Source organism: Rhinoraja longicauda, chromosome 19, assembly GCF_053455715.1.
Source record: "Rhinoraja longicauda isolate Sanriku21f chromosome 19, sRhiLon1.1, whole genome shotgun sequence".
Classification (NCBI taxonomy): Eukaryota; Metazoa; Chordata; class Chondrichthyes; order Rajiformes; family Arhynchobatidae; genus Rhinoraja; species Rhinoraja longicauda.
This window is the reverse complement of record NC_135971.1, coordinates 15,281,010-15,295,238: the sequence shown is the minus strand read 5'-3', so window position 1 is coordinate 15,295,238 and position 14,229 is coordinate 15,281,010. Positions and strand designations below refer to the sequence as shown.

General features: G+C 47.0%; 1 protein-coding gene across 1 annotated transcript; it reads left to right on the top strand.

Moving 5' to 3' along the window:
- The first annotated feature begins 638 nt into the window (after positions 1 to 638).
- LOC144602858 (zinc-binding protein A33-like) lies at positions 639 to 13,947 on the top strand. The gene is made up of 5 exons (XM_078415979.1): positions 639 to 659; positions 724 to 957; positions 3,408 to 3,430; positions 3,528 to 3,646; positions 13,221 to 13,947. The coding sequence occupies exons 1-5, from the start codon at positions 639 to 641 to the stop codon at positions 13,754 to 13,756; spliced, it is 933 nt and encodes a 310-aa protein (XP_078272105.1). The 3' UTR covers positions 13,757 to 13,947.
- Positions 13,948 to 14,229: the final 282 nt, after the last annotated feature.

Below are 14,229 nucleotides of genomic sequence, written 5' to 3'. Positions count from 1 at the left end.
ACAATTTTCCAGGTGTGGTCTCAACAGGACCCTGCACAACTGCAGTAGGACCTCCTTGCTCCTAAACTCCAATCCTCTCACAATGAAGGCCAAGATGCCATTAGTTTTCTTCACTGCCTGCTGCACGTGCATGCTTACTTTCATTGACTGGTGTACAAGGACACCCAGGTCTCATTGCACCTCCACTTTTCCTAATCTGACACCATTCAGATAATAATCTGCCTTCTTGTTCTTGCCACCAAAGTGGATAATGTCACATTTATTCACATTTTACTGCATCTGCCATGCATCTGCCCACTCACCCAACCTGTCCAACTCACCCTGCAGCCTCACAGCATCCTCCTCGCAGCTCACACCGCCGCCCAACTTTGTGGCATCCGCAAACTTGGAGATGTTATATTTAATTCCCTCGTCTAAATCGTTAATATATATTGTAAATAACTGCGGTCCCAGCAATGAGTCTTGCGGCACCCCACTAGGGGGTGGTGGACGGATAAATGGGAATTAATGGGCACCTGAAAAGGAATAGGCAGCTGGGAATTGTATTAGGTGTAGAGGATTGAAGGTTATAAGATTACCCTCACAACATTTCAGAAGTATTTAGACAAACTATTGAATTGCCAAAGCAAGTAAAAAAAATGCACAGGACAAATGTCACTGTCAACCTCTTAGGGAAACACAATCAGTGACATTACATATTGATCTTCACCTTTCATTTGACAGGAACAGTCACACAACCTTCAGTCCAAGATCGCATCCCAGTTTGCTGAACTGCACCAGATTCTCACTGAGAAAGAGCAGCGCGTACAGGCAGATATTCGGGAGGAAGAGAAGAGGATTCTGAATAGAATGAAGAAAAATCTTGGAGAGATCGAAGAGAATTTAAAATCTATTCAGGAGGAACTCTCTAAGTTGCAGCAGCAAATGGATCAAAAAGACAGTGTGGTGTTTCTGAAGGTGAGGGGTTACACCACAGTCTGGTGAAGTGACTGTGGACATTGAAGTGGACACAGTCTGGTGAAGTGAGGGGGATATTTCAGAAATACATGCTGCATTTACCAGTAATTCAGAACTGGGTAAATGTTTCATCTGTTCCAGCTGTTGTTCCCAAACTAATTGGCCTCCCAAAGGCCACGAATGAGCAGAGGACAGTAAATCTCTGGGATTCTCCAACCAAGAGACTCTGAGAGGTTTAACCTGTTAGACGTATTTATACCAGAGGAAGATACATTTTTGAAAATTCGGGGAACTGAAATCAAAGGGAATGAGACAAAGCGGAGGAGTTCGTTCCTGGGCTAGATCAGCCATGACCACATTGTGGGGATTAACATTGAAATCTAGAATGTGGCACACACATCAGATTGAACATCTATATCCGGTTCCCATCAGCAGTGGGCGGTTACCTTGGGGGAATTTGCTCTGTTTGTTTTACCCACCTTTGTTCACCATAGAATGACATCCCATTCTGCGCTCCTCAAAATCACAAACGATCTTTTCCTCTCCTCCGACGCTGGCAACCTCAACATCCTCATCCTACTTGACCTCAGCGCCGCCTTTGACACCATAAATCACTCCATTCTCCTCACCCGACTTGAAACCTCCTTTAACATCACCGGCACAGCACTATCCTGGTTCAAATCTTACCTCTCTGACAGGCACCAGTTCATCTCCATTAACAACTGTAAATCCCCCACCGCTCCCCTCCCCCAAGGTGTCCCCCAAGGCTCAGTCCTTAGCCCCCTCCTCTTCATCCTCTACCTGTTCCCCCTTGGTCAATTAATCCGCCGTCATGGTCTCAACTTCCACTGCTTCGCCGATGATATCCAGCTCCTCATCTCCACCAAGTCAATCTCCCCCACCACACACTCTACACTGACAAACTGCATCACTGAAATAAAATCTTGGCTTCAATCAAATTTCCTCAAACTCAACTGCAACAAATCTGAAATCATCATCATTGGTCCAAAAACGCTCACCAAATCCACCCAAAACTTCATCCTCAATATTGATGGTCTCCCAGTATCCACCTCTCCTCACATCCGGAATCTTGGAATCATCTTTGATCAAACCCTCTCCTTCGACAAACACATCAAACACATCACAAAGACAGCCTTCTTCCACCTCAAAAACATTGCCCGTCTCCGTCCATCCCTCTCCTCCACAGCTGCAGAAACCCTCATCCACGCCTTCATCACCTCCCGTCTGGACTACTGCAACAGCCTCCTCTATGGCGCACCCTAAAAAATCATCAGTAAACTTCAATACATTCAAAACTCCGCTACCCGTCTACTCACCCACACCCCGATCCGTGACCATATCACCCCCGTCCTTTACAAACTCCACTGGCTCCCCTATCCCCCAGAGAATCCAGTACAAAATCCTCCTCATGACCTACAAAGCCCTCCATAACCTGGCCCCATCCTACCTGACCGACCTCCACAGGCACACTCCCACCTGCACCCTCCGCTCTGCTGCTGCCAATCTCCTATCCCCCCACATCCGGACCAAACTCAGATCCTGGGGGGACAGGGCTTTCTCCATCGCTGCTCCCACCCTATGGAACTCACTACCCCAAACCGTCAGAGACTCCTCCACACTCACCACATTCAAAACATCACTGAAGTCTCACCTGTTCAGTACTGCCTTCAACCACTGAAGGTCACCTCACCTTCTGTCTCCTTTCTCTGTTCGTTTACTTATTTATCTATTTATTCACTTCCCTATGTTCTCTAAATCCCTGTAAAGCGTCTTTGAGTATATGAAAAGCGCTATATAAATGTAATGCATTATTATTATTATTATTATTATTCTACATAATAGACCAGGCCATTCGGCCCATCCTATCCAGTCAGGATTTCTGCTCCACTCAACATCCCTCCCATCTACTCACCATACCCGGTAACAATACCCCGAATTCCAGGAGTGCTCACATGTTTATCCCGCTCGCCCTTAAATGTATCTCTGCTGTTGTCTTCATTCCCTCCAATGCTAGTGAGGTCCATGTTCTCATGACTGCATTCCTTTCGGTATTTGTTGAAGACCACGTTACATTTCAGCTTTGATTTTTGCTCTCCCATCGATTAGAGATATCATTTCATCCTCACCCATTTAAATCCACCGATAAATTAAATCCTATCTCATCATTCCTGACATTTTCTCCAGATAAAATCCCACGACCTGCCCAGTCTTTACATTGAGCTCCATCCTCTCAGTCATGGCATCATTCTCATTAACATTCCTTGTGCTTTTCCCCATCGTTCTACGTCTCGACGGTAATGTCCACTTTCTATCTGCATGGCAGCGGAGATAAGAGTTGGGAAATGGGAATTATCAGAGGGTTGTAGAAATGTGGAGAAATTCCCGCTGTCGGGATGAGTCAATTGAGATTTGTGTTTTATTTCTTTCAGGGGGAAGCTGGTCACAAGCGAAGGTAGGACATGCTCTTGATGGAAACATTGTAAGTTTTCGTGGAACAGTTCAAAACATTTCTAATGCTCAGTTGATAACCGGCTGTTAAATATTCGCAGGGTTTGTGATGAAGCCAAACCACTGTCGGTGGTAGAGGAGGCCTTGCCGATTGAAAAGTTTCATTGCCCTGTTTCATTCAACACAACATTTAAAGACACATCTGATGACTTCAAGCAAGGTAAAGCTTATACCTTTTCCATTGTTCTTGTTTCTGACATCTTGAAGTAAGATGTGTATGAAAGAACTGCAGTTGCAGGTTTAAATCGAAAGTAGACACAAAATGCTGGAGTGACTCAGCGGGACAGGCAGCATCTCAGTCGAGAAGGAATGGGTGATGTTTCAGGTCTGGACCCTTCTTCAGTCTGAAGAAGGGTCTCGACCTGAAACGTCACCCATTCCTTCTCTCCAGAGCTGCTCCTGTTGTAGTCCATGGCCTATTAGAAAAAACAGGCAGACAACCGAATTCGTTTAACCTCTTTATTCTACTCACCCAGGTGGGAGAGAGTCTAGAAACCGAAGCGTTTAGAAACGCTTAGGAAGCCGGTGTAGTCTCTCTCCCCGAATGCTAACAATTACACACATTTTATACCCGTAATACATGTGCCAGTACATTTCCGTTGCTACCTTATATGGCAAGTTTTACAATGTCCTATAAATCTTTATGTGCCCTTTAGGACCCCCATGTCCTCCGTGTCCTGTGTGACCTACATGTCCTCGGTATTCCCAGGACCAAAGAGCAGGCTATATGGCCAAATGTTCCCCTTAACCATCAAAGGATGGTTAACCATCAAAGCCTTAAAGCCAGTTGCCCATATCAAAGGATACACTTAGCCATAAACTGCGCTTCCATGCTGACAACAGGATGTCCTGGCAACATAATCGAGCTGGAGCTTTCACACCCCTTTTACACCCCTGCAATAAAACCCACATGGCTACATTCGTAATGTGAGCCCTTACATTCCCCTCTTTGATTATGCTATAATCACTATAATTATGCTATAATTATGCTATAGTCTTTTAAAGTGGCCGATTGACAATAGACAATAGACAATAGACGCAGGAGTAGGCCATTCAGCCCTTCGAGCCAGCACCGCCATTCAATGCGATCATGGCTGATCACTCTCAATCAGTACCCCGTTCCTGCCTTCTCCCCATACCCCCTCACTCCGCTATCCTTAAGAGCTCAATCCAGTTCTCTCTTGAAAGCATCCAACGAACTGGCCTCCACTGCCTTCTGAGGCAGAGAATTCCACACCTTCACCACTCTCTGACTGAAAAAGTTCTTCCTCATCTCCGTTCTAAATGGCCTACCCCTTATTCTTAAACTGTGGCCCCTTGTTCTGGACTCCCCCAACATTGGGAACATATTTCCTGCCTCTAATGTGTCCAATCCCCTAATTATCTTATATGTTTCAATAAGATCCCCCCTCATCCTTCTAAATTCCAGTGTATACAAGCCTCATTGCTCCAGCCTTTCAACATACGACAGTCCCGCCATTCCGGGAATTAACCTAGTGAACCTACGCTGCACGCTCTCAATAGCAAGAATATCCTTCCTCAAATTTGGAGACCAAAACTGCACACAGTACTCCAGGTGCGGTCTCACCAGGGCCCGGTCCACCTGTAGAAGGACCTCTTTGCTCCTATACTCAACTCCTCTTGTTATGAAGGCCAACATTCCATTGGCTTTCTTCACTGCCTGTTGTAGCTGCATGCTTCCTTTCAGTGACTGATGCACTAGGACACCCAGATCTCGTTGAACATCCCCTCTTCCTAACTTGACACCATTCAGATAATAATCTGCCTTTCTATTCTTACTTCCAAAGTGAATAACCTCACACTTATCTACATTAAACTACATCTGCCATGTATCCGCCCACTCACACAACCTGTCCAAGTCACCCTGCAGCCTTATTGCATCTTCCTCACAATTCACATTACCCCCCAGCTTAGTATCATCTGCAAATTTGCTAATGGTACTTTTAATCCCTTCATCTAAGTCATTAATGTATATCGTAAATAGCTGGGGTCCCAGCACCGAACCTTGCGGTACCCCACTGGTCACTGCCTGCCATTCCGAAAGGGACCAATTTATCCCCACTCTTTGCTTTCTGTCTGTCAACCAATTTTCTATCCATGTCAGTACCCTACCCCCAATACCATGTGCTCAAATTTTGCCCACTAATCTCCTATGTGGGACCTTGTCGAAGGCTTTCTGAAAGTCGAGGTACACCACATCCACCGACTCTCCCCTGTCAATTTTCCTAGTTACATCCTCAAAAAATTCCAGTAGATTTGTCAAGCATGATTTCCCCTTCGTAAATCCATGCTGACTCGGAATGATCCTGTTACCGCTATCCAAATGCTCAGCAATTTCGTCTTTTATAATTGACTCCAGCATCTTCCCCACCACTGATGTCAGACTAACTGGTCTATAATTACCCGTTTTCTCTCTCCCTCCTTTCTTAAAAAGTGGGATAACATTTGTTATCCTCCAATCCACAGGAACTGATCCTGAATCTATAGAACATTGAAAAATGATCTCCAATGCTTCCACTATTTCTAGAGCCACCTCCTTAAGTACCCTGGGATGCAGACCATCAGGCCCTGGGGATTTATCAGCCTTCAGTCCCATCAGTCTACCCAAAACCATTTCCTGCCTAATGTGGATTTCCTTCAGTTCCTCTATCACCCTAAGTTCTCTGGCCCCTAGAACATTTGGGAGATTGTGTGTATCTTCCTCAGTGAAGACAGATCCAAAGTAACGGTTTAACTCGTCTGCCATTTCTTTGTTCCCCATAATAAATTCCCCTGCTTCTGTCTTCATGGGACCCACATTTGCCTTGACTATTTTTTTCCTCTTCACGTACCTAAAAAAACTTTTGCTATCCTCCTTTATATTATTGGCTAGTTTACCCTCGTACCTCATCTTTTCTCCCCGTATTGCCTTTTTAGTTAACTTTTGTTCCTCTTTAAAAGAGTCCCAATCCTCTGTCTTCCCACTCTTCTTTGCTATGTTATACTTCCTCTCCTTAATTTTTATGCTGTCCTTGACTTCCCTTGTCAGCCACAGGTGTCTCTTACTCCCCTTAGAGTCTTTCCGCCCCTTTGGGATAAATTGATCCTGCAACCTCTGCATTATTCCCTGGAATACCTGCCATTGCTGTTCTACCGTCTTCCCTGCTAGGGCCTCCTTCCAGTCAATTTTGGCCAGCTCCTGCCTCATGCCTCTGTAATCCCCTTTGCTATACTGTAATACTGACACTTCCGATTTTCCCTTCTGCCTTTCCATTTGCAGAGTAAAACTTATCATGTTGTGATCACTGCCTCCTAATGGCTCTTTTACCTCTAGTCCCCTTATCAGATCAGGATCATTACACAACACTAAATCCAGAATTGCCTTCTCCCTGGTAGGCTCCAGTACAAGCTGTTCTAAGAATCCATCTCGAAGGCACTCTACAAACTCTCTGTCCTGATTCAATAAAATCAATTTGTAAACCCCAATGTATTTTGGGGTGATACCATGTAGCATTTATTACATCCAACATTCCCCTCTTACCAGCATAGGTAAGAGAGTGCACATAATGCAACAAAACAGGTAAAAGCGCGTTAGGGACACAAACTTTACCAGAGGCAGTAACCCAAAGCGAGTCAGATTCGCGAGGGGAACACCCATCCTGGCTCCACTGGTGTCTCTCAGCCTCGGGGGCGTCCCCCTGAAGCTGGCCGAGGTCCGAAACACTGGGCATAGCGGTAGTTGCAGAAAATTGCTGTTGTTCACCTGAAGAAACTAAAATGGTAGGGGTCAGGGCCTCTGTGCGTGCCAATGTGTCAGCCAATGCATTCCTGAAAGAAATAGGATCCTTGACAGATGTATGCGAATTTCATTTAATGACAGCCAAGGTTTTCGGGAGTGTTAAACCCGCTAGTAGATTTCGGACAAACAGGGCATTTTTAATAGGAGTGCCTGCTGCAGTCAAAAAGCCCTTGTGCTGCCACAGGGTACCAAAATCATGTGCAACCCCAAAAGCATATCGTGAGTCGGTGTAAATATTAGCACGTTGGTCAAAGCAAAGGTGGCAGGCCCGCGTGAGGGCAAATAATTCAGCCTGCTGGGCAGCATGAGGTGTACTGAAAAAGGCGAGGGTAGGCAGTATCCTCAATCTGTAGCGCCGATTGTGCGGATTCTTGTTCATGGCGCAACTTAACCCTTTCACCAACGGTTGTCTGGGACCTATCCATATTCCCTGATGCTGCCTCATAATTGGGGGGGTGGTCCCGAATATCCTGGCGGGAGGGTAGAACCGGGACTGGCACCACCGCAGCCGGTGGCTCTGCCTGTGGGGCTGTGGGGATCGGACACATCCAGGGTTCTTCGTCACTCTCGGATTCCTGATTACCTAATAAAGCCGCTATAGACTCCAGTGGTTCGGATTCTGACTTTTGTTGTTGTTGGGCGGGATATATCCCTTTGGTACCGGTTTTAAATTCATCTCGAGCTCGGGTAGCACAGTCAAGTCTTAGATCAGCGGAGTGAGGGGGTATGGGGAGAAGGCAGGAACGGGGTACTGATTGAGAGTGATCAGCCATGATCGCATTGAATGGCGGTGCTGGCTCGAAGGGCTGAATGGCCTACTCCTGCACCTATCGTCTATTGTTTATTGTCTGTCATACACCTTACATTCCGCTTGCAAAATGTCCCATGTTTTCGGTATTCCCAACCTATCACACACTGATATCCCTCTACCACTTGCATTTTCCCTCCAACTTCGCTCCCTCGACTCCTGATGGCGCTTCTGCACCCCCTCTCTCCATTCTTTAATCCTCTTTGAGAGTCCCTACATTCCATTTACCTCCCACTGGCCAGGCCTCGTTTCCCAATCTTTTCATTAACGAAGCAAATAAATAAATAACACACGTGTTGTACCGGGGCACCGCCATCACTCTTATCCAAAGACTGTCCCATATGTCTGATTGCCAATTATCAGAAATTATGCTACCAATAAATACTACCAATAAATATTACCAAACGATCAATTTCATCCAGACCAAGACAATGACAACAAGAGTGACCGCCCCTTACCTTCCAAATCCTGAACCTTGTCCTTATCCTTGTCCTTGTCCTTTTCCTTATCGGTTCGTCTGTGAATCTCAGTTGCACACGAGATCAACCCCAAACGATGGACTTCAGTGTCTGAAAGACGTCAACGTCCGGGGTCTCGAACAACGGTCGAGAAGTGCACTCTGTCCCCTTCGGACGTGTTTCAGTCACCGCTGCCTCTTAGTCGTTCGTGGTTGACGGTGCCAAAGAGATCCTGCCGACTACGCCAAATGTTGTAGTCCGTGGCCTATTAGAAAAAACAGGCAGACAACCGAATTCGTTTAACCTCTTTATTCTACTCACCCAGGTGGGAGAGAGTCTAGAAACCGAAGCGTTTAGAAACGCTTAGGAAGCCAGTGTAGTCTCTCTCTCCGAATGCTAACAATTACACACATTTTATACCCGTAATACATGTGCCAGTACATTTCCGTTGCTACCTTATATGGCAAGTTTTACAATGTCCTATAAATCTTTAGACCCCCATGTCCTCCGTGTCCTGTGTGACCTACATGTCCTCGGTATTCCCAGGACCAAAGAGCAGTCTTTATGGCCAAATGTTCCCCTTAACAATCAAAGGATGGTTAACCTTCAAAGCCTTAAAGCCAGTTGCCCATATCAAAGGATACACTTAGCCATAAACCGCGCTTCCATGCTGACAACAGGATGTCCTGGCAACATAATCGAGCTGGAGCTTTCACACCCTTTTTACACTCCCTGTCCCGCTGAGTTACTCTAGCATTTTGTGTCTACCTTTGATTGGTCTATCTTTAAGTAATGCTAAGATGCAAAGATTAATGTTATTTTGAACTGAAGGGAAATTGAAGATTTGATCTCCCACCAAGCTCATCTGCTGGGAAGCATCACCGAGTCAGAGAGCTTTGTAGCACAGCAACAGGCCCTTTGACTCGACTCGACCATGCCAACCACGTTGCCCAACCAAGCTAGCCCCACTTGCCTGAGTCTGGCTCATATCCTTCCAAGTCTTTCTTATCCACGTATCTACCCAATTCTCTGTGAACTGTTGTAATTGTACCTGCCTCGACCACTTCCTCTGTCAGATCGTTCCACATCTACACTACCCACTGACTGAAAAACCTGCTCCTCAGGTCCTTTTTATTGTTTCCACTCTCACCTTAAACTGATGCGCTCGAGGTTTAGACTCTCCGACCTTGGGTAAAGTATTGCGGCTAATCACCTTGTCTGTGCATCTTATACACATCTATAATGTCACTCTGACAGGCCCCCAAGAAAAAATGTCCCAGTCTGAATAGTCTCTTTCAGGAATGAGTATATGAATCTATGATGAGCGTTTGTCGGCATTGGGCCTGTACTCGCTGTTGCTTAGAGGAATGAGGGGGGATCTCATACAGAATAGTGAAAGGTTTGGATAGAATGGACGTGGAGAGGATGTTTCAATTAGTGAGCGAGTCTAGGACTAGATATTTATTTACAAAAATGCTGGAGTAACTCAGCAGGTCAGGCAGCATCTCAGGAGAGAAGGAAAGGGTGACGTTTCGGGTGGGACAAAGGAAGGATGTAGGTGGAGACAGGAAGACAGAGGGAGAACTGGGAAGGGGGAGGGGAAGAGAGGGACAGAGGAACTATCTAAAGACAATAGACAATAGGTGCAGGAGGAGGCCATTCGGCCCTTCGAGCCAGCACCGCCATTCAATGTGATCATGGCTGATCATTTTCAATCAGTACCACGTTCCTGCCTTCTCCCCATACCCCCTGACTCCGCTATCCTTAAGAGCTCTATCCAGCTCTCTCTTGAATGCATTCAGAGAATTGGCCTCCACTGCCTTCTGAGGCAGAGAATTCCACAGATTCACAACTCTCTGACTGAAAAAGTTTTTCCTCATCTCAGTTCTAAATGGCTTATTCTTAAACTGTGTTCTGGACTCCCCCAACATTGGGAACATGTTTCCTGCCTCTAACGTGTCCAACCCCTTAATAATCTTATACGTTTCGATAAGATCTCCTCTCATCCTTCTAAATTCCAGTGTATAGAAGCCTAGTCGCTCCAGTCTTTCAACATATGAAAGTCCCGCCATTCCGGGAATTAACCTAGTAAACCTACGCTGCTTGCCCTCAATAGCAAGAATATCCTTCCTCAAATTTGGAGACCAAAGCTGCACACAGTATTCCAGGTGCGGTCTCACTAGGGCCCTGTACAACTGCAGAAGGACCTCTTTGCTCCTATACTCAACTCCTCTTGTTATGAAGGCCAACATTCCATTGGCTTTCTTCACTGCCTGCTGTACCTGCATGCTTCCTTTCAGTGACTGATGCACTTGGACACCCAGATCTCGTTGTACGTCCCCTGTTCCTAACTTGACTCCATTCAGATAATACTCTGCCTTCCTATTCTTACAACCAAAGTTGATAACCTCACACTTATCCACATTAAACAGCATCTGCCATGCATCTGCCATTTCACACAACCTGTCCAAGTCACCCTGCAACCTCATAGCATCTTCCTCACAGTTCACACTACCACCCAGCTTTGTATCATCTGCAAATTTGCTAATGGTACTTTTAATCCCTTCATCCAAGTCATTAATGTATATTGTAAATAGCTGCGGTCCCAGCACCGAGCCTTGCGGTACTCCACAAGTTACCTCCTGCCATTCTGAAAGGGATGCATTTATCCCCACTCTTTGCTTTCTGTCTGTCAACCAATTTTCTATCCATGTCAGTACCCTACCTCCAATACCATGTGCTCTAATTTTGCCCACTAATCTCCTATGTGGAACCTTGTCAAAGGCTTTCTGAAAGTCGAGGTTCACCACATCCACCAGCTCTCCCCTGTCAATTTTCCTGGTTACATCCTCAAAGAATTCCAGAAGATTAGTCAAGCATGATTTCCCCTTTGTAAATCCATGCTGACTCGGAATAATCCTGTTACTACCATCCAAATGCTCCGCAATTTCGTCTTTTATAATTGACTCCAGCATCTTCCCCACCACTGATGTAAGACTAACTGGTCTATAATTTCCCGTTTTCTCTCTCCCTCCTTTCTTAAAAAGTGGGGCAACATTAGCTACCCTCCAATCCACAGGAACTGATCCTGAATCTATAGAACATTGGAAAATGATCACCAATGCGTCCACGATTTCTAGCGCCACCTCCTTAAGTTCTCTGGGATGCAGACCATCAGGCCCTGGGGATTTATCAGCCTTTAGTCCCATCAGTCTACCCAACACCATTTCCTGCCTAATGTGGATTTCCTTCAGTTCCTCCATCACCCTAGGATCTCTGCCCACTAGAACATCAGGGAGATTGCTTGTACCTTCCTTAGTGAAGACAGATCCAAAGTACCGGTTCAACTTGTCTGCCATTTCCTTGTTTCCCATAATAAATTCTCCCGCTTCTGTCTTCAAGGGACCCACATTTGCCTTGATTATTTTTTTCCTCTTTACATACCTAAAAAAGCTTTTACTATCCTCCTTTATATTATTGGCTAGTTTACCCTCGTACCTCATCTTTTCTCCACGTATTGTCTTCTTAGTCATCTTCTGTTGCTCTTTAAGAGTCCCAATCCTCTGGCTTCCCACTCTTCTTTGCTTTGTTGTACTTCTGCTCTTTTATTTTTATGCTGTCCTTGACTTCCCTTGTCAGCCACGGGTGTCTCTTACTCCCCTTGGAATCTTTCCTCCTCTTTGGGATAAATTGGATGGAGTTGTGGGGGGGGGGGAGGTGAAGGGACAGGTGTTGCATCTCCTGCGGTTGCAGGGGAATGTGCCCGGGGATGGGGTGGTTTGGGCAGGAAGGGACGAAAGGTCAGAGCCTCAGAATTAAAGGATGTTCCGTTAGGAAGGAGATGACGGGAAATGCTTTTAATCAGAGGGTGGTGAATTTGTGGAATTCATTGCCACAGAAGGCTGTGGAGGCCAAGTCGGTGGATATTTTTAAGGCAGCAATAGCTGGATTCTTGATTAGTCTAGATGTCAGAGGTTATGGGGAGAATACAGGAGAATGGGGTTAGGAGGGAGAGATAGATCAGCCATGATTGAATGGTGGAGTAGAATTGAAGGGCCGAATGGCCAAATTCTAATACTTTCACTGATGACATTACGACCTCATGACGGTCCAACTTCACCTGATAACCCAGCCCTTCAGACCTGATGAAGTTGTTGTCAACCCTTTTGCACCCACTCCAATTGACTAACAAACCCACCCTTCCCTTTGTCTCACCCTCCACTCAAAAAACACAGGAGCAGGTCATCTGGCCCCTCGTGTCTGCCCCCTTTCACTGTGATGATGACGACCCCACCACACACCTCTACCTCCTCTTTAACATCCTCAAATTACCGCTCACCTCAATATCAACCTGCTCCGATCTGCCTCCATATCTGAATAACCCGCTTCATTCCCCCATCCCCACCGCAATCTCGCAATCCTCCTCACTCGTCCTCCCCGTCCACCCTCCCCCACCTCACGAAATTCCCCTCTCCATCCCCGGATAAAAACTCCGGAAGAGATGTCTGTTGTCCATCCGATGTGATCGGGGTGAAACCCCGGGCAGGGTTTCAGTTGTCCGCACGCCTGTGCCTGAGGCCGAGCGGCCTCTCCCCCGGTCCCGGGGCCGCGCTGCCCGAGTCTCCCCCCGACCACCGGGGACTCTCTGATTCTCTGCTTCTCCCCCCAGTCTCCGTCACCCTGGATGTGGAAACAGCGGGTCCGGAGCTCGAGGTGTCTGAGGATCGGAAGAGGGTGAGACTGACCCGGACCCGGAGGAGTCTCCTTGACCCCGGGAAGATAGTTACAGACAGGGAGTGTGTGCTGGGATCGGAGGGATTCACATCGGGGAGACATTACTGGGAGGTGGAGGTGGCGGGGAGTCGGGACTGGGGTCTGGGAGTCGCCGCAGAGTCTGTGGAGAGGAAGGGACCGGTTACACTGACCCCGGAGACTGGAGTCTGGGGCATCAGGTGGTGGTGGATTGACGTGTTTGATGCACTCACCTCCCCTCCATCCCGTTTCCCCGCCCGTCCCATCCCCGGGAGGGTGGGAGTTTATCTCAGTTACGAGTCCGGGACAGTTTCATTTTACGACGCGGACACCAAGTCCCATCTCCACACCTTCACTGGGAATAAATTCACGGAGAAACTTTATCCTTTCTTCGGGCCTGATTGGGAAGGAAACTGGCTGAGGATCTGCTCCGGTTCCGCTCCGGGTGTGTAAAAGGGTCGGGTCCCGGGACCGGCGTCAGGAGCGGGGCTCAGGGGCTGTGGGGCAGAAACCCGGTGGACAACAGGTCGGCGCTGAACGGCTCCCATTTAATCCCCAAATTCCACGTCGTAAAACCCCCAGTGAGCGCGGAAATAAAACCAGGGGGAATGTAAATGTGGGAAGAGAGAAATAAACAGCAAGTGGAATCAGATCTGTCGATCCGTTCATTTCAACGCGTTAACTGCGTCACTTCTTGGTCCCGCCACTAGATGGCAGCAACGCCACGCGGTGCGACCACAGACCAGCTGTAACTTTGAGAATTAACTTTGACAATTGCAGAAACAGTGGGAATCTGATTTAATAAGTGACTTTTGTCACCTGTTACCACACCTGCGGCCGCAAACAACATGCATGGCTTAAAATGGGGAATAAAAGCATGAATTGCCCCAAATACTCAGCAGGTCAGGCAGCATCTGCAAGGTGAA